This window comes from Fundulus heteroclitus, chromosome 14, assembly GCF_011125445.2.
Source record: "Fundulus heteroclitus isolate FHET01 chromosome 14, MU-UCD_Fhet_4.1, whole genome shotgun sequence".
Lineage (NCBI taxonomy): Eukaryota > Metazoa > Chordata > Actinopteri > Cyprinodontiformes > Fundulidae > Fundulus > Fundulus heteroclitus.
The window spans coordinates 15,904,705-15,925,785 of record NC_046374.1 but is presented as its reverse complement, the minus strand read 5'-3'; the positions used below and the strand labels follow the sequence as shown (position 1 = coordinate 15,925,785).

General features: G+C 41.8%; 1 protein-coding gene across 1 annotated transcript in view; it reads left to right on the top strand.

Moving 5' to 3' along the window:
• The window catches only part of LOC118556524 (arf-GAP with Rho-GAP domain, ANK repeat and PH domain-containing protein 2-like), a gene marked incomplete at its 3' end in the record, with an annotated part of 79,998 nt that overhangs the window by 37,726 nt on the left and 21,191 nt on the right, over positions 1 to 21,081 (top strand). The window contains 2 exon segments of the mRNA XM_036146387.1: positions 2,195 to 2,315; positions 15,240 to 15,433. Of these exon segments, the coding sequence (XP_036002280.1) occupies positions 2,195 to 2,315; positions 15,240 to 15,433 (315 nt within the window).

Genomic DNA, 21,081 nt, shown 5'->3' with positions numbered 1-21,081 from the left:
CATTTGGTTTATTGCGTCTCTTTGCATCAAAAATAACAACTTAATTTGGTTTATTCATTTCATCGTGGAGAGCTTTTTTTTTGTTGAGGGGGGGGGGGGCTCTTGCAGTTCATTAATTTGGAGTCGTTTCCTGCTGTTTATGCCATTTCAAGTTTGGATTGCGAGGTGAAAAGATCACACTATTATAAATTCTGCTTGGCTCTTTCAATCTGACTTGTCACGCCACGAGTTCCCAGTTTGTCATCCTGCAGCAATTAACTCCGCTTGTCCGAGGGCTTGGTGACATTTATCAAAGTTGATGCTTGCACACCAAACAGGAGTAGCTATTTTTGGGAATGAGTCAGACGCGTTTAATGAGTTACTGATGAAAACGTCGCACTCACGACGCTGCTAATAGTGGGTTTACAGAGGCAGATAATGACGGGATGTATTGATACTAATTAGAGATGCACCTGTCAGGATATGCAACATCTAAATGTTGTTTTTCTATTTTTTTTTATTTTTTTTTTTGTAGTGTCAACTGCTAATAAAGATTGTAGCTTATTCCGTTTTCCCCTGTAAGGATGTTTAAGATATAAGAACCGCTTTCTGAGCCTTTTTTTTTTTTCGGTCATCAATTATGTATATTAGGAGCAGATGCGACGTCTCCACGCCTGTGCGGGAGGGTAGACTTTTTAGAACGTGTTGTCTTTTGTACTTGAAAGCTAGATTTTCAGAGTTCCCAGTTGAAAAAAACAAAACGAAACAAAAAAACAAACCAAAAACAAAGCAAGAACGCCACCTGAAGTCAAGATGCCCACTGGGAAATTGGGATCTCATCAAACGGCGTCAAGTTTTATATCCAATGTGGCTACATGTGTATATAATGTAGTAAAAAACTATGATTTGTACCCCAGTGGCTACAAATAGTACTTTAAAATGTCAACATGCCCCTCTTGGCGTTTCAATGCATGAAATGGATAGAAATAGATTGGCTTGTACTGCTAACAGTAGGCAGTGACCTGAACTCTGACCTGAATAAAAAAAAATAAAAAAAATCTTCTTTTAAACAGCTTCTTGCATCCCTCTGCTGCTTCTGACTTCATTTTAAACGCCTCACTGAAAATGGCTGACTTTGAGTCTACTTCACTCGGTAAACAATAACTTTCATAGCATATAGTGGTGGTGGTGTTCACCAGTAAGAAAAAAGTTCCCAATCGCAGCTGATTTCTTTGTGCATCTCACACTGGAGGATCACACTGATGCTGATTCTCACTCTGAATTGGGACTTTCTGAGGGATTGCTGCAAAGCCATGGACAATGCAGACGACTCTCCCTGTGGCTCTACGCTCCTTCAGGAGGAGTGAATGCTGCTTGTCAAGACTTGATGCAATCTGCTGGGTTTCCTTAGATAGGAAAATTATTTTGACCAATTTGTATAATCTAATTGAATTTGACTTTGGAAAGTGCCTTGAGATGACATGTTTCATGAATTGGCGCTATATAAATAAAATGTAATAAAATTTTTCCTTCCCGCTAGGGGGTGGTTTTTCTTTCCACTGTCGCTTCATGCTTGCTCAGTATGAGGGATTGCTGCAAAGCCATGGACAATGCAGACGACTCTCCCTGTGGCTCTATGCTTCTCCAGGAGTGAATGCTGCTTGTCGGAACTTTGAAGCAATCAACTGGTTCCCTTTTATACAGGAAGTTTTTGACCAATCTGTATAATATGATTGATTTTGACTTTGTAAAGTGCCTTGAGATGACATGTTTCATGAATTGCACTATATAAATAAAATTGAATTGTGATGGCCCAAGTTTCTGCTTTGTTTTGCACCAGCATCGTTTTGACTCACCCTGCTTGTCCGAGGGCTTGGCGCCGGTTATCAAAGTTGATGCTTTGGGGGGGGGGGGAGAACACAACAGAGGTAGCCGTTTGTGCTAATGAATTTGACGCTGCATTTGATGGGATGTGGTTCCGCTTTGATGAGGATGACTGCCAGGGCTGTTTCAAATTGAACTCAATCCCAGCTCACGGTTATGCAAGTCAGATTTACACATCTATTGATGTAAACGGTGTGCTGGGTGGGGGGGGGGGGGGTCAGTCATTGCGTGTTCACAGATGCAGATAACAGAAATAAGCAAGAATTCCATAACATTTGCATGAATGTAGCTGGGTGTGTTCAGAGCGCTTATCGTTTGTTTCTCTGTTCAGGAGATGTACTCCAAAGGTCTGATCCTGGTCAGCGCCATCAGGAAGGTAAAAGGACTGGGCGACAACAAGTTTGAGGTTGTCACGGGCCTACGGACGTTCACGTTCCGGGCTGAGAAAGAAGGTACAAGAACCTGCTCTCTTTTGTTTTTTTTCCTGCATTTTTTTCAGTGATCGTTCAGCTCCTCAGTCTGTTCTTGCGGCTCATCACTCTGCCTCCGTCACTGTCTGATTCGCTGTCTACCTTTTTTTTTTTTTTTACCCCTCTGTCTGGTAGACGAAGTAAGGATATGGAAGAGGGCAGTTTCCTCACTTTCTGAATGCCCCTGTGACAACCTCCTGTTTTTCACCTGTTTTTCCCGTCTTTTCATAAATGTGCTTCTCTCTCTCTCTTACTCCGTCTTCAGCTTATCTGTCCTGCAGCTCATTTTGTCACAGATTTTACAAGACTGTGAATTTATTTATTTATGGCAAAGTACCACATTGCGAAGAAATGGTTCTGCGTTTGGGCAAGATTTTCTGCCTTTCGAAGCACATATAAAAGGATCAATGAGGAGTTTATGTCTTGGCGTTAGGCAAAAATGAGAGGACTTGTAAGATCAAGAGATCACCAGTAAGGGATTGGAATAACTAGCTTGGCTATTGTTTTTGGAACGTTTACCTCAGAAACGGTGTCGTTGGAGGAAAATTCACTAACATTTACCCACTTATGCTTGTGAGTTTGGCCTCCTGTGGTAAGTCTAATTCTTTAAAGGATTAGTTCAGATTTCTCAAGTGAGGTTCTGTGGTGTTGTTAACAGAAAAAAAAAATCAGCTGTTAAAAAAATCCGAACAATAGCTTTCATCTTTTTAAGGTCTGACTAAAAAAAACATTGGGGTGTGCTTAGAAGCTTTATATTACAGCTAATTTACTCTTATTTACTAAAATGTCTTCTAGGTTACTACCAAAGGGAGCCCAGCTACCTCCAGTGGTACTTAGATTACCATAGGGCAGCACGGTGGGGGAACTGTTGTTTTTACGTAAATTATCCTGGAATCTGCTCATTTCTACTAAACACATTTTGCAGAAAAAAAAGCAGGATTGATGATATTTCCTCTACTAATTCCCTTCTTGATTTGTTTAAACATCGGCTGGTATGAGTGGCACTGACAGTGTGAAGGCTTTGAGACAAAAACAGTAACATCGTTTGACTTACAATTTTACAGCAAGTTGAGTTTAGCTACCTGTTAGCCAGGCTGTCTCTCTGGGAAGCTAGCTTGCAGAATGTAGCTTACTTTGGCTCAGACTCCCAAAACGTAGTTTCAAAAATAGTTTTACCCTTAAATAAAGTTTTGGATGACACTCCTGTTTATTTAAACCATGACACATAAACATAATCAGGAGACCAGTTTAGGAGAATCAACCACTGTACACAGCTGACTGACGGCTCGTAGCGATCAGTTTGAGGAGGATTAACACTCTTTGACTCTTTCTAAGATCAGAGCACATGTTCTAGTACCTTATTCATATAATAGATTCACATTATATGGCCATCTCCACTTATCTTCAGTTTATTCTAAATTCTCTTTTTACAAAACAAATTAGTTTTTACTGTTTTGCTGTGAGTCTTCACTTGTATATAGCAGCATCAGACAGAATTTTACCATTCTTTAAAAATTTTGCATCTTATATTAGCCATTCAGTGCAGTTAGCTAGAACAACAATCTTTGTGTGTATTCCTAGAAAATATACATTCTTTCCCCAATTATGAAGTTTTTAAAAAACGTGCTGATGTTTCCAAATCCTTCCTGTTCCATGACAGAAAGTGGTTAAACACTCAGACAGGATAAACTGGTGCAAATTTGCTATTATGTTTTATGCTTTAAGACGCCTCACTGGGTTTGGCTTATGTATGCTGCGTTTAATAACTGTCGCAAGAACCTTTAAGCATTGCCGTTTGTACCGCAGGCTTATATTTCAAGACCCTGGTTTCAAAATGGCTGCCTAGGCCCTCCTCCTTTTGATTACCGTCTCTCTTGACCAACTGCATTGATCTACTCATTCTTTAGAGCCAAATGTTATTCATCACAGGTCATATTTCAAACCCTCTCCTCCTCCTGTTTTAATGCACGTCGCTCGGTCCAGTCGGTGCAGATGCTCATTCTGACAGATGCAGCTTCTAGCCACCATCATGTGGATGTATCACTTCTTGGAGTGGACATTTAAATTCCCACACCAGCGACATGCGTAAAGTAAATCAGTTCGTTGCGCCTGGCATGCGTCCTTTTCTGATTACTTATAAGTAAACTGGAGTTGCAGCCTTTTGAAGTTGGCCTCTCCATTTTGGCACGGTTTGGATACATTGGGATAACTCTTTCAGAACGCCTGGACATGCCTACAGAAAGACGGGTCAATAATAATCATTCTTTATGCTACTAAGTTAAAATTTGAACCTGTCATAGAAAAGGCTTGTTTGCTTTGGCTCCTTTATGTTTTCAGCCAGTACCTCCCTTCATCTGTCTGCAGCTGCATGACCAAATAAATAAATAAATAAAAAATGCTGAATTTGTGTGTTCCAAGTTGGATTAGCCAGTTAAAAGATATAAAGTGTTAGCTTTATAAAGATACCAAGCTTCTAAAACTACTCCAAAGGTTCAACAACAGCATCTAGCTGAATGAGTGTCTTTTATTTATTTTTTTTTTTTTTTATTTTTTTTAGCTGTTTATGACATTTTGTGGATGACAGTAAAGAGGTTAAGGGATCATAAAATGGTCAGATTTTATGAGTTTCCACCAGTTCCGGCTGATCAAGCTTAAAATGAGGCTCTTCCAACCATAAGGCTTAGGAAGCTTGAAGAAAACCTTGCTGTTTATATATTTTTTTTGTTTTGCTTAATTGAGCCTTTAGGTCAAAGAGCTACTTTAAGTGTAGAATGTGTGACATGACTTGGGAAAATAATGGATTTATAATAATCAAATTTGTCTTTTTATATCAGCCGGGGCCTCGGTGGAAAAAAGGAAAGAGATGCTTACTGCTTCTTGCCCTCTCCCATCAACCCCCCGCCTGTACGATGGCAGTCTGTTAAGCAGCTCAGGTCAAACAGCTCGTTGGCTAATCGACGGCTTGTGTCTCAGGTCAGATATTGTGCGGCCTTTGATTCCCCTGAATGAGTAGGATTGGTGAAACTGAGGTTCGCATAATGATGGCTCGGCGAACCTTTGACTCGCTGTGTGGCAAATTGTGAATACGTGAGAGGAGAATGAGCTGAAAGAGGCGAATCATCCACAAGCAAGGCGCATATTACTGACACATTGAAAACGCGCTCATTTGTGTATTACAGAGCCTTGGTTTTTGCACCTTACTGCCCTGATTCCATCCAATCATGCATGCGCAAAAACAAACCATTTGTTGGAGCACATAAACTTCCTATATTTGCTCCTCAAACAGCACTTTCGTGCCTGCTGACTGTCCATGAAGCACCACGACATGAGGATAAATCCACTGTAGAAACAGTGGTAAATATGCTGGCTTGTCTCCCAGCTAAAGAGATCCTTTTTCATATTTGGATAAAGGCCGACGTAAAAAAAACCAACAAACAAATAAAAAACCAGGATGCTAATTGTTTGCTTTAGATTCAGTCACAATCACAATCGATCTGTCAGTTGAAACAAGCGTCCTGAAAGTGAATGGGGGGGGGATTCAGCACCCAGTGCCTCCAGAAAGTATCTTGCTTTCATTACAGCCAGCTAGGCATTGTGGCAGCTGGCTCACATATCCTACATTGGGTGTCACAGCAGCTCTTTTAATCGTAAATGGGTTATGGTTTAAAGTCGTGCCTTGAACTCGGTTCGTTTGATGAAGACGACTTTGAGCATAACGTGCACATCAAAGGGCATCATTACTACTGTCGCACAATTCTTGCAAAGAAAAGCCCGTCTTTTCAGAAAAAAATTCTCTCGACTAATTTACTTTATTATTATTTTTTTACTAAATACTGGTGGTTGTTTTATTTTTTTTATTTTTTTAGAAAAAAGCTAAATAATGATTCACGAACCAAAGACATTGAATTAGCCTCCAAAGGCCCTGGCATAACCCAAATTCCTCAACCCCCTTCCATCCCCTGACCCTTCTCTGCCCCGCCCATTAGGGCTGGACGATATAGAAAAAAAGCATATCGATAAAGTAAAAATCATATTGATCGATATCGATAATTATCAACTAATTCAAAACATATATTTTAAGTGCAGCCCTGGCCATTTTATGCTGTTGTTTAGCAACTTATTTTTAGATACAGAACACACAGACACTGAATTCAAACTCAACCCTTTATTCAACCAACTTCTTACCAAAACTGCAAAATTTAAAAAAAGAGAAAAAAGAACGCATGCTCTCTGAACTCTTCGAAGGGGGCGGAGCTTGGTGACAGAGCGTTCCTGTATCTGTGTGTGTGATTGGTTGGGAGGATGTAATGGCTGTAATAATAATATACATGGCTGGAGTGCAAAAGGAAAGAAAACTGTTATTCTATTGAACTTTTTATTGACCTTTTTTTTTTTTTCATTCTATCATCGATATACGGCTATCGATCAATATATATTGTTGGTGAATTATCGTCCAGCCCTACCACCCATGCCCCTACGCCTCCAGCCAACCAAGCCCCAACCACCACAGACCTCCAGCCCACCTACCAGACCAGAATCCAGTAAAAAGCCCCCCCCCCCACCAGGCACCATAGGCGGTTACCCCTGTGTTGCTAGTTTAAGGAACATCTCCACTGAACCTTCTTTTCACAAAATTGTACATCTACCTGTCCAAGATAAAAAGCTATATATATATATCCAACAAGCCGAAGACAAGCAATCTTCCCTGCTCCCTCTTTCGTTTCACCATCATTATATCAATGACAATCAGCCTCTTTTTTTTTTTTTTTCTCCCCCGTCTGTTCACGAGTTGCAGGTCCTCGGGGGGGATCATTTATCACAAAGTCAGTTCACTGCTCATTGCCACATATGGCACTCAGGCATCCTGGCGCAAGCTGGGAATGAGCAGGAGCTGTCTGATCTGCTGGCCTCTGACTCCTCGGGAACAGCGGCAAGCCTCTCCCTCAGAAGTGGCCGCGTCCATCAGGTCGAAGGAGGGGGAGCCGTGAGTAAAACTGGAGAAAGAGAAGTAAAGGTAAAAAGAAAAAAAAGTTAGCCTCATTACCTCATGCAACTTTAAACAGGCCCGTTCGCCTGCTGCTGAAGAGTCATCAATCTTTGGGGAAGCAGGTGAGGAAGGAGGAGACGGAGAGAGAGAGAGTGGGTTAGTGGAGTTAGGGAGCTGATGGAGTCGAAGGGTGGACAAAATGATGGTGTGATGGTCAGACGAGTCCAAGAGGTGCTGAAGAAAAGGCAATGGGCGCAACAAGGAAGGGAGGGGATTAAAACCACAGAGTAACAGGAGGGAGTAATGCCGGAGAGGCACACATGCAATCTGTGTGAAAAAGAGAGAGAGAGAGAGAGAGGTAAAGGCAGCGATGGCGGAGAAAGAGATGAAAAGGGCAGAGTGAAGATGGGGAGGGGGAGGAGGGAGAAGTGAGTGAATAATTGAAGGCCACCGGAGAGAGTGTGCACACAGCTGTCGGCTGATTCCCCACTTGTTCCGCAGGTGGCCTCTTCCCTCAGGTACTGTCAGCTTGAGAGAGGAAGGATGGGAGGAAGAAGGAAGGAAGGAAGGATGGAAGGCTGGGATAAAGTGATGGAAAGCAGACTGGATAGAGAGGGGAACGTGTTGGCGAGCCGTGGAGGGGCTTCAGTAAAAACGCGACATGACAGAGGACAAGATTTAGCGTGTTGTAAAGAAATGAAAACACAAGTGATTTGTATTCTGATGTCTTGGCATTTGCTTTTCCACGAGTGCTTGTACAACATGTTGGTATGTTTTAGAGATGACAGGGAAGCGGGTCAGAGAGATGTAGAGACGGCGCAAACGGAAATAACACGGTGTTTGGGAGCCGGCCAGAGACAGAACACATCCAACATCATAAGCTGCGGAAGACCTTTAGTTTGACTTTATCTGTGCGGGGGTGTTTGGAAAATTGGTAACGCTATAGAATTAGGTAGATTTATTTGTACATTTGTGCAATTTTCTTGCAAATAAGTATTTGTGCACATTTGATGTCTTCACATGTAATCACGTTACGATCTAAAACCTGTGTATTCGAATTAGCATATTTGTTTATTTATTTATTTTTTCACAACGGAAAATCTGAAAAGTGTGGAGTGCATTTGTGCTTGGCCCGCTTTACTCTGATACCACTAAAATTCAGGTCAAGTAATGTCCTTTCACAAGTCATCTAACTGATAGAACGAGTCCACTTCTGTGTAATCTGATCTTGGTATAAGCGTAGCGGTTCTGTAAAGGATTTCAGAGGTTTGTAAGAGAAAGTGAAGAACAAACGGCGTAATAAAAGCCAAGGAACCTGCCAGAGAAGTTGCAGAAAACGTTTTGGAGAAGTTCAGAAGCTATGTTTGGTTTGGAGTAGTAGGTGACTGGGTATGGTCTGTGAAAATGCTTAAAGTAGTGTGCTAGCCATTAAGCGCATAAGAACTACAACAGAAGCCGTAAATGTGTGGATGTCAACATGTCCTCCATGTGTTTGGTACCACGCTACTGCTAATGGCTAATAAGCTTCGGTCAGAATCAGAGGCAAGTTTATTGCCAAGTAGGTTTGCACTTACAAGGAATTTGACTTTATGTTGATGGTGCAGACAGGTCATCGTGTGAAATGGTTTTTGGTACTGTTACCAAATCCGCTTATTATTTTATTTTTTTCTAAAGTCACTTGTAAATTCCGTGAGCTCTGGGATAGACTACATGCAGATTTTCTGCACCCCTACAGTCTCCAAGTACACAACAAAATACATTTAAGGGCTGAAAAAGATGGCTTTAGCATATGTCCCCTTTAAGTGGAAATAGATGTGGGGCTGTTCCATTTTATTTACTCTTTTTTCTGCACCCCTAGAGTCAAGTACGCAACAAAATACATTTAAGGGTAGCATTTTATGAATTACACTTTTAAAGAACTTTTTTTTTTTTGCTTATATATTACAAAACCACATACGCTGCTGGAGGGTGTCCTACTTTTTCATATAATTGTACACTCTGTTATAGCACTTTTTATATAGTTCTACTATCCTTACCAAGTAAAAATGAAGCAAAATCCTGCTTCTTTTAAAAGGTTCAGCAAACTATGCATTCTAACTACTTAGCTGATATCTGTAAAAATAGGCTCTAAAGTAAAATGGTTGTTATACCTCATAATGCCAGCTGAATAGTAATTTTTGGCAAACAAGAACATTCATCAATAAATACTAATGTGAATGTGTAATTCAATATTTGTGTCTTTTGGCAAGAAATGGCTTGAAATGAGAGAAAACAAAAGGAACCGGACAAAAACCATGTGCTTTGTTTATTTTATTCCGTTTTGCTTTTTTTTTTTCTTCCTGCTGATGGAGACTGTGTGGGTGGCTTCTAAGATCCCTGTTGAGCGCTGAGTGGACCTGGCTCTCATCGCATCCACTTTCTGTGAGGATTATATGCCTCTCTCCTCGTCTCTTTTCGTGTAAAGTGGAAAAGTCTTTCAGATAGCTGGCTGCACATGCATATATCCTGTAATAAGTGCCCAGGCTGGATGAAGCAGTGTGCTTTCTTTTTTTTTAATGCATGCAGAGGTGAGGGCAGAGTGAAATAAAACAGACGATTTTGGCAAGCAATAATGGTATTTCGTGTGCGTTTGAAGGGAGACATACTCCCTAATATGCAAAAAATGCAATCAAGTGTGCAGGTCAGATACGCACATCTAGGCGTAAATTTCTCTTAATCCTCCCACCTTCCGTCCCCGCTCCATCTGCAGTCAGACTGACAGCTCGGTTGAAAACGAAAGATGAGTAGAAGGAGAAAAGGAGGAGGCCCTGAATAAGTGAACAGGCAAATAAGTGAGTGGAGGGCAGGTAATGGACCCTCAGAAAGCAAGGTGGGGACGAACAGTAAAGAGTAGTGATGTACAGAGCTGTCAATAATTGAGAAGGCCGTCCATTATTGATACGCCAGCTCTTTGTGAATTCATAAGAACCTCGTGGGCTGCTGGACCAGAGAGGAGCTCAGGTACAGGAAGCACATGCACCGTGTGGGTCCTCCGTTAGACGGGAGTGCCCGCAGAGATGAGAAACTTCTCCTCAGGATGTATTTGCATCCAAAGTCAAGGCGATAGACAGACAGAGGAGACAGTGACTAAGATCCAACGTTCTTCTGCAGAGAAGGGCTCTGTTATAGAAAAAAAAACCACTTGATTCAGTGAAATCTTAGTCAAACCAGTGAGGTCGATTATGAATCTTCATGTTTTTTTGAACATGAGAGATTTAACGATTTTCCTAAATAGGTTTTCCAAGTACTTCTCCCAAAACAACTCCCACCCATCAACTTATGGGCTCCACTAGACCCCCAAAGGTGTGCGGTGGTATCTGTTGCCAATATGTTTGCAGAAGATCTTTTAAGTCCTACAAATTGCAAGGCGGGGCCTTCCTGGATATGACCCTGGCCCACAAATGCTCGATTGGAGTAAGATCTATGGAATGTGGAGGCCAACGTCTCCTACTTTTCCAGTACCCTAAACACACTTCTGAATCTTTTATTTTAGTATTTTTATTTTCTTGGGGACAAGGAACAGTATTCTGCTAAAAGAGGCCATAACTATCAGGGGACATTGATTCCATGAAAGAATGCAGGTGCTCTGCAACATTGCTCAGGTAGGTACAGTAGGTATGTATTATGGGATATCAACGTGGATGCAAGGATTCAAGGTTGACCCAGCTGGACATTTCCCCCAAAAGCATCGAGCTGCCTGCTCAAGCCTGCTTTCTTCCCATAGTGCATCACTGTGCCACGTGTCCTCAGGTCGGCGACACACGAGCGACTGCTTAGCCATGTGACGTGAAAGAAACATGATATCTCAAACCAGGCCTCCTCCTTTGCCTTTGCTCTGTGGTAACGTGTTTTGCTGAAAAATGGAAGCTATGTTATAAATAATCTCGGGTATGTTGCCAATCACAGGCAGAAACGGTACGTCTCCTGCAGTTGCAGAAAAGCCGCGCAGCACTACTTTATTCAGACTGGGTTCATCATGCAGACAAGGAGATGTCGGTGTGCCTCCCTATCCGTACCGGTCCGGTACGCTGTGTTCCGTCCTGGATTTCGCTTCTCTGCGGTGCCTGGAAGGAGACACGGAGTTCCTGCCAGCTCAGGGCCTTCTGCTCTCCAAAATAACCTGAAGGGGGCAAAGTGTGAAAAGACAGATTTTTCTTTTTTTTTTTTTTTTTTTTTACCATCAAGGAGATCAATAAACTATAACTGCAACCATTATTCTGTTGGTACTTTACATGGATGAGCTTCAGCAGTGTGATTTGCCAAACTCCTAGCAAAGTTTTCTCGATGCTTCCTGCACGGAAACTGCTCGGTTACTTTTGCTGACATGATTTCCGCATCCATCAAAGGAAAGGCACGTAATGAACGCAATCGGACAGCGAAAGCCGGCAGAGAGCCGATTAATCAAGGTCAAAGCATCTGTGCTTAAAACAGTTTGTGACTGATGTAGACTCCTGCTTTTCTGGCTTTAGTTTACCTCTTTGTGTGTTGCTGATGAGTGCCTCTCATTCTGTCCCAGCACGGCCGTCTGTTGTTGGCCCACGGCGCCGTAGATGCATGGATTTTGCATATAGTCTGATTTACTTTTCTCCTTTTCATGGGAAAAAACAAATTGGCAAATGTGGATTCTTTTGACTTTCAGATTTGCAAGACTTTCTCCACTGATCCCGGAGTTTGATATCGGTTTGCAGATTTCATTTGATATTTGTTTTTCTGCCTTTGTGCTGAACGCTCGCCTCTGTGGGCTCTGCTCTGGACCTGTGATGTTAGGCTGTGTGTGCTCGTGTGTTTGCAATCCTTTGGTAATTCTTGTGTTTCCACTTTGCTAGCTTTGATAGCTCGGTGTCTCGGGCGGTGGGGGAATGGGCTTTACAGTCTCAGCTTCATGTCTCCTTTTAAGTCTGTTTGAAAAGTTGTGGAGGAAGATGTCTGACAGGCCCCTTTTGAGTGTACATTGTCTGAATGTAAAACCCTGGCTGGAACATGACGCTTTGCTCTGTGTTGGTCCATTTAGCTGAGCCGTGATCCGGGGGGGATTTACAGTAAATGTAGGGTTTCTTTTTTTGTTTTTCTGTCTTAGATTTTGTGTTTTGTTCAAGGACAAAGAATCCCATGCAAGTTCAGCCTAGTTCTGTCCCAAAATTTCTCTAACGGCTTAATAATTGTCACGCTCTGTGAAAAAGTGTTTGAAATGCTTATGTTTTTCTACTTTGATTTTATTGTCGCTCTTTGATCTTCCAAATCATCAAATAAATGTTAATATGAGACAAAGATAATTTGAGTAAATGCAAAACGTTGCAAAAGACTTAATTTAACAATCCTTTAATCAGTCTTAATTTCTAAATAACTTTTCATGCAGACAAAATGTAGGACAAACTGCTTCAATGAAGACTACTTATCAAAATGGAAAAAAACAACAACAACATTAAAACCAGCATGCCTCCTTTGATTAAATCAAGAAAAAAACAAGATTAATAAACATTTCTGGAAAGCTATGTTCAGTTTCACTAGCCACACCCAGGACTGATTATCGTCAGACAATAGCTCACCTATTTAGCACCTGTCTGAGAACGTGAAGAAGGCCTAAAGATCTCAAAAAAGCAACACGCGCTAGCTCAATCTGAATACCCCTATAGAGTAAGGGCTCTTTAGCCAAAGTGGAAGTGTGTCAGTGGTCACCATAAGTGTTGTCTGACTAGTGCAGTCAGTAAGGAAGGAGGTAGGAAAAGTAGCCTGTATATGCTCTCCTGCAGCTAGTTTTGCCTAAAAACCCCACAATGTGCCTCACTGGCACTAAGAACCGTTTAGGTAACCCACAATCCTTTGCCTGACACGACGCACCAGCCCAGCCCACACTGCAAAAACAGAACTAAAAATAACTCAGATTTTCTTGAAATGAGTGCATTTATCCTTGATTTGAGCAGATAAAAAATATGATCTGCCAATGGGATAAGATTTATGCTCTTAAAATAGGAACAACTCATCTCCATCATCTTATTTCAAGTGCAGTATATCTAATTATCTTATTTTAGGGGTCAAAATACTAATTCCATTGGCAGATAATCTTATTTACCAGCTCAAATCAAGGACAAACGCACTCATTTGAAGAAATTTGTACTTATTTTTAGTTCTGTTTTTGCAGTGCACCTCACAGAAATCAATGAAAATGTCCATAGAGAAGAGAGCGTGGACTTTGTAGTTCATTTTCAGAAGGCTGTAGGCCCAGATTTGACTCGCATCATCCATGTGCATTTCCGTCATTTAAAGACGTCAGAGTTTAAGGCTGTCTGAAATCAGCACAGTAGTCCGAAGCTCCTTTCCTCCCTACGATAGAGTTCTCAATGATGACACCGTTAAAGGTCAAGGAACAGGAGTTAGAAGCTATTATTAAGGGTATTCGGATGGAGCCCATGCTGTTATTAAAAACAAATTCAGCAATTGCTGAGAAATAAAACTGTTGTCAATATGGAAAGACTTACATTTCAAGGCTTTTCTTAGGCTTCGGGTATCCAGTAAACCGCAGTGAAAGCAATTATCCACAGATCAAGAAGTCATGAAACCTGGCGAACCTCCCCAAGAGTCGGCCTAGAAAAGTTACTCCAAGACTGCCTCAATGACTCATCTTGGGGGGGGGGGGGGGTTGCAAAATAACCTGGAGTAACATCTGAAGCACTACAGGCATCTCTTGCTACAATTTATAATCAAACAGTAAGCAAGAGACTCTGCAAAACTGAGCATCCACAGGAAAGTCCCAGAACAAAATCCCATGCTGACAGAAAACAGACAAAATCAATTGAACAATGAACTCTGGTCCATTAGACAAAATCATGAAGGAAAGCATCCATCAGCTGGTGACCAAAAGATCAAGTAGACACTTGGGTTATGCAACAGGACAATAATCTTGACCAAGGTTTTTTTTTTATTGTCAGCATGTGAACTTACATATGATTGAGATGCCATAAAATAACTTTAAACAAGCTGCTCATGCCTGAGAACAGGAACTGTGGGTAAATTTAAACAGTATTGAGAAAAAGAGTGGACCAAAATTTCTTGGCGTTAAGGTAAAAAGCTCATTAACATTGATCACATACAATTATGTTGCCACCGAGGGTGGCGCAACCAGTTGTTAAGTCTACTTTTTCCACATTGCTCAGATCGGTTTGGGCAGCATTAATTCACCAAGGTTCCCTTTTTACACACATGCCTCATTAGGGGAAACTCTTCTTCGACAAAGCAAGACTCACAGCTGAATGCATATTTATATTCTTGTTAAACTGAGAAATGTCTCGGTGAAATGTGTTCACACTTTCTTGTGACTTTGCTCACTTGTTTTCTATTTTTGAGTCGAATGCGCGAACCGCTGTGGCTGCGTTGCGTTCGATGGTAGTTCATTTGGCCACATAAACAAATGCAGATATGTTACGTGTCAGTCTGAGATTACCGACGTCGCATCGTGCTTAAAGCACCGGGATGGAAAAGAGGCACGCATGACAATATCTTTAGAGAGATATTTACCACTTTCTCTCAGCTTTGTGGGAAACCCTTTTCTGGGAGCCAGGATCATTTTAGCAGTCGGGCCTCATCCTGTGTTTCAATAACTTCTCTTTCAGGCGGGGATATTCTGCATCGCGTTCGGTTGCGCTTGAGCAGTCAAAGAACTAATATCAGTCACTGAGGAAAATGCAAAAATGATGAACTAACAGTGTGATTCAAAGACGTTTGGAGATCCTGATCTTTCGCTCTCTCTTTCTCTTTCTTCTTATTTGCTTAATTCCTTTCCCCTCTTGTGTTCACTCTCACACATGTCTCCTCATCCACCATCTGCTTCTCTTCTGCCTCTGCCTCTCTCTCTCTCTCTCTCTCTCTCGTGCACGTGTCCACAGGGGAACGCAAGGAGTGGATGGAAACTCTTCAGACGGCCACGCGCCCCCCCGCCAGCAGCTCCCAGAAGCCCTCCGACAGCCTTCCCCACCTCTCCTCCGCAAACAAGCGAGGCTTGCTGGAGCTCCGTGGTTACAAAGGCAGAGTGCTGGTGTCCCTGGTGGGGAGTAAAGTCAGGCTCTGCAAAACAGAACAGGTACTTCCGACACCACCGGGAACTCCTCTGCGCAGAATGACAGCTACGCGTTTAAAAGCAGGAAGATAATAAGCCTTCTTGAAGCTGTGGCGGGAGAATTGGAGATGCTCGTGAATGTGTAATGCAGAAAGCAAAACGTATGTCTATGCATGTGCACGCACATGGGTTTTTAAAGATGTTTTGGCCTACTCTGAAAGCTTTGGTGGTTGTAGAAAAAGAACATGCTAGCGCACACACACACAAAAAAAGAGTGGTTTGCAACCTTGTAGCTTAGCCCCCTACGCACCGCTGCTGATTCTTTACTGCATGAACATTCTGAGGCGTGTCATCCGTGATCCTCCCACCCTGGAAGTAGGAGAAAAGCAAAACAGAACCAGAAACACAAGACTAGGCCTGCAGAACAGAAGTTCAGTCTGAGAAATGATTTGCGCCCTGTCAGGTTTTCCAGAATTGCTCTTATTAGAAGCGAAAACTTCAACATATTTTATGATTTGATGTTACAGTTTCTCAAAGTAGTGCAGGGGTTTCCAAGCTTTTCAGCCTGCAACCCCCAAAACAACAGTGTCAGAGACTGCTGACCCCATTTTGGCGAGTAGGAATTATTATTATTATTATTATTATTATTATTTAATTTTTTGTGGAAATTATGATCACTAAAATTATTAGAACAAAGTAATATTTCTGTAAGAACTCTTACAGATAGTGCAGCCTTCCCCCAGCGTTAAAATGCGGAATGTGGAGCATCTGTAAAGTTATACTTTGATATCGGTTTCACAAATACAGAAATGCTAAATCTCTTTAGCACATCGGCATCAAATCACTTCACGAACCCCTGAAGTAGTGCATAGATGAAAGTGGACGCATAATGACGCATGGCTTAAAATCGAAGTAGGGTTTGCACCTGTAATCTAGTTCAACTGATTTCACAAGTCGACCGATTTGTGTCGACCTGCATGTTATTATTGGAGAAACCTTAGTGAACAGCTACATCAAGAAGACAAAGTAACGCTGTGGCAGGTCAGGGATTAAGTTGTCAGGAAGATCAAACCAGGGTTAGGTTATAAAACAGCTTAGCTTAGAACATCTATCACAGCACCATTCATGATTTTAAAACAAAAAAAAAGGTTGGACACTTCTACAAACCTACCGAGACATGGCCGTCCACCTAGATCGAAAGGCTGGGGAAGGGAAGCATTAACCAGAGAAGCAGCCAGGAGGGACATAGTAACTCCAGCAGAGATCCGAGGAAGAGTGGCAAGAAGAGCGCACTGTTCAAAGACGAGCGTAAAAGTCCAGAAAGCGGTGAACATAGGGAAGAAGATGCATTGGTAAAATGAGACCAAAATGTAGCTTTTTGCCCTTTGAGCAAAGTACCTACACCGGGTGTAGGACAAAGAGCCTAAACGTTCAGACAGAGCAACAATTAAATGGCTTAGATTAAAGCATATCTCTGAGTTAGAATGGCCTAGTCAAAGTCCAGACCTAAATCCAATTAAGAATATGTGGTAAATTTTGGAATCTGATGTGTACAGTCTCTCCATCTTAGATCACTAAACAAACAAAAAAAAGAACACTTGCAAGTTGTTAATGCAGTGGGAGTTAGCTAAGGTCCCCTTGAGTTTTGACTCAGTGGAGTTGAATAGAAATCAAGGAACACAGTTTTTAGACGTAAAACCTTTGATAACCATGTATTGTTAGCCTTAACAGTAATATACCACTTTTTATTAATCACATCAAAGCCCGATGCAATGCATCAAAGTTTGGTTATTAATATGAAAAAATCCACTTTTAACCTCCAAGGGTTTGTCTTTCAAGGAAAAAAGTGAACTTTAGCTTAAAAACACACTTTCTAGATATCGCTCTACACTGACCCGGTCCGTTGATCCCCATTTTGGATGTTGTCATTCTCTTTGAATTTGAATTATTGTTTTATTTGGCATACCACATTTGGCAGTTTATGATCCTTAAAATTTTTGATTTCACCAAAAGAAAGGGCACCCCATGATTAATGCATCAAGCGGATGCAGGAAGAATCATTATTTAGTTTGTTCAGATTTTTTTTCTCCTCAGAAAGTATGGGGTCAGAAGACATAAAACATAACAAAAAGCCACCCATCAGTTATTTGCAACAAGTGTGGCCACTTTGGAACAGACATGAGGTTTGGGTTGATTTTCTTTTATCAATAAAGGATAAGTGGGTATAGCCACTGAAATATGGATAGACAGAGGGAGGGATTATAAAACAGTAAAACCATTTGAAAATGGTCAGTGTTTTTTAGCAAATTTTTGATTCTAAGTATACGTTTGAGAATACAAATGGTTTAAATCACTTTGGAGTTGTTTGGTGAGAAATTTGGTGATTTATAAATAAAATTGAAATTGAAAAATCCAATTTAGTGGAGAGTAAGCTGCCGTACCTCAGTGTTATTCAACACAAAATTTTGGTTTGGTCCACTTTCCTTTCTCTACTGTTGCTGCAATAAAAAAAACACTATGTTCTCAAATAGCAGAGTTTAGCAATAGCTGGGAGACCTCTCTGTACTCTTTTTCCTCTCACTTTTTATAGTGGCGCTACAGAACGTTGCATGGCACCCTTGGTTTTGCATAGAAACTCCCAGCGTCTGTTCAGGTATAAATCAACCTGTGCCGTGTGCCGTTACACCCCTGTTTGCAGTGCATCACTTTGCAACCTAACCCAGAAAGGTTTAATTTTCTTAATGGAGCTACTTTTTTTTGAAGAAAGAAGAAAAGAAAATTCAGCTAACATCTTCACTAATTCAAAACAGTTTGTTTAGTTTAGTGCAATGCGTGGCCTCCTTCCTTTCTTGATGCTGTGACTGGTGGAAGTGGTTTATTTCATTTTTGGAGAAGTTGGGGGAAAAAGTTGTCAAAGAGCGTGTTTGTGAAGAGAGAACAGAGACAGTAAATTCAGAGAGTTCAGTATTGACTATTCGTCTGTCTGCAGGTCTGTCTGTGGCTGTAAGCTCTCTGTTACCTTCCGGATGCTGACTGAAAGTCACACCCGTCAAACTGCAGTTTCAGCAAACTAAGTGTGAGGTGGAGGAAGCAGGCGTGTGTCAGGGATGGTGGCTGAAAGTTATTAATATGCAAAGGTCTTCCCACCACAGGCTCTACGCCCGTCACACGTTTATGCAAATACCTGCTGAACAGCAAGACGGCAGCAGAGAAAAGTAGATGGGAATATGCAAAAAAATAAATAAAAAATTAAACTACAGCAAAACTAAGAAGTTGGCACTATTTAAAACCGATACTACTTCTCTGATGCTGATTGAAATTTTTTTTACATGCAATGCCTGTGAGACACTTAAAAGCCCTTCAAAGCTTTAGAGTTTTGCATCTGTTTTCACTTATTACAAAATATTAGGCATAAAAGTTTTCTTTTTATTCAATAATTCACTATTATAGCAAAACATAGTTGCGACCCCATTATTTGCAGAGACAGGAATGTGTAGTGTCAGTAGAACACCCAATATTAAATAAAAAAGTCAATTGTGTACTAAATTTGGAACAAATACAAACCAGTAATCTGCATGGAAAAGATTAAGTTTGGCTCTTAAAAGGTAACGAAAGCACAAGTGGAGGAATGACGTTGAATGTAATTTTCATTGCCATTACAGCAAACCCTTGTTATAATTGCTGACAAGCTTTTTGCATGTTTCCCCTCCTTTGTGGATGATTTGAGCTCTAAGTCTTTGAGGCTGGAAGGCCTCCCTGCCATCATCCTAATCTCTAGCTCCCTCCACAGATTCTCTCAGATGCAAGTCGGGAGTCTGGTTGGGCCACTCCAGTCGGAAGAAATGCAGAATATATCAGGATTCTAAGTAATTCTGGGATTAACTTTATATGCACATACATTACCAGTCAAAAGTTTGGACTCACATTTGCCATTTTAACGTCTTTTCCTTATTCATCCACTTCTACATTGCGGATACATAGTAAAGACATCAGAATTACGACTTAAAAGTTTATAGAATTATGTATCAAACACAGAATTGCAAAATAACTCAAAACATCTTTTATATTTTGGCTTTTTAAATAAATACCCCCTTTGTTTTGATCACTGCTTTGGTCACTCTTGGCCTTCTCTCGATGAGCTTCTTTAAGTTAGTCGCCTGAAATGGATTACCAGCTGTCTTGAAGGAGTTCCCAGAGGTAATGATAAAAATAAAAACAAACCATTGAATGAGAAGGTGAGTGCAGACTTTTGACTGGTTCTGTACTTATATAAAAATGGATCTACAGACTGAATCACGGGGGGGAAAACTGTAGTAGCCTTGTTTTTAACCAGCTGATTGGCAGAGTGCAGCAACAAGTGGGGGAGGGGAATACTCAGCTACTCTAGTCACTCCAACACTTTATCTGTGAGCTCACTTTAAGGACTATAAACCACGGGAACTATATAATGGAAAATTTTTAGCGTTTGTATTTTAAAACTAGGACCAAAGCATTGAAGCATACCATTGAGTAAAAAGCATTGTAAGTCTACATGATGTTTGCGAAACATAAAATCTGCAATAATATTGGTAAATGCAAAAAATATATAAAAAAAAGTTAGTATTTCGCTTTGGATTCATTGCAAACAAGGACCCCAGATGATGAGTAGTCTATCCAGCTATTAGGAAAAAGGTGGTGGATCGGCTGGTCAGCTGGTGTTGTTGGAACCACCTGGACCTTAAGCCGCTCAACATAGTGAAGGGGATGGTGGACTTCCAGAGATCTACCCCACCTGGAGCCACCCTTTGTCTAGACCTGAGAGGCTCTTCACACATTGACACTGTTTGGAAGAAGACCCAGCAGAGAACGGACTTCCTGCGACGGCTTAAAGGCATACTATGCAACATTTTTCAGTTAATGTGTTCCATACCGTTTTGGATGATTAAATGAGTCATTTCAGGTCAAACAAAGGTTTTCTCGGCCGCCCTGGTGGTCTGTGGGGGAAATACCGCACTTGCAATTGCAAGAGCCCTCGGCCCGCACCCACAGGCTCAGAAGTCTCGTGCAAGACCGCGAGAGTCGGTCTTGCTTTACGGCGAGAACTCCATGTGTTTTTGCCCTGCCATTCACTATTTGCACGCGCAAAAGCAACAACAAAGAACCGCTTGTTAACGTTAAATAAACATGCAAGCATATCGAGTATTATTATTATTATTAGGGCTGGGCAAGTTAACGCGTTAATTTCGCGTTAATTCATTAGACTATTAACGGCGATATTTATTTTATCGCGCATTAACGCATGTTGCTCACATGCTTTCAGTCAGTGTCAGTCAGCACGCGCGCTGACTGCAGCGCGCTGACTGCAGCGCGCTGACTGCAGCGCGCTGACTGCAGCGCGCTGACTGCAGCGCGCTGACTGCAGCGCGCTGCAGTCAGCGCGCTGCAGCGCGCTGCAGTCAGCGCGCTGACTGCAGCGCGCTGACTGCAGCGCGCTGCAGTCAGCGCGCTGACTGCAGCGCGCTGACTGCAGCGCGCTGACTGCAGCGCGCTGACTGCAGCGCGCTGACTGCAGCGCGCTGACTGCAGCGCGCTGACTGCAGCGCGCTGACTGCAGCGCGCTGACTGCAGCGCGCTGACTGCAGCGCGCTGACTGCAGCGCGCTGACTGCAGCTCCCCCTCCCCTCTCGTACATG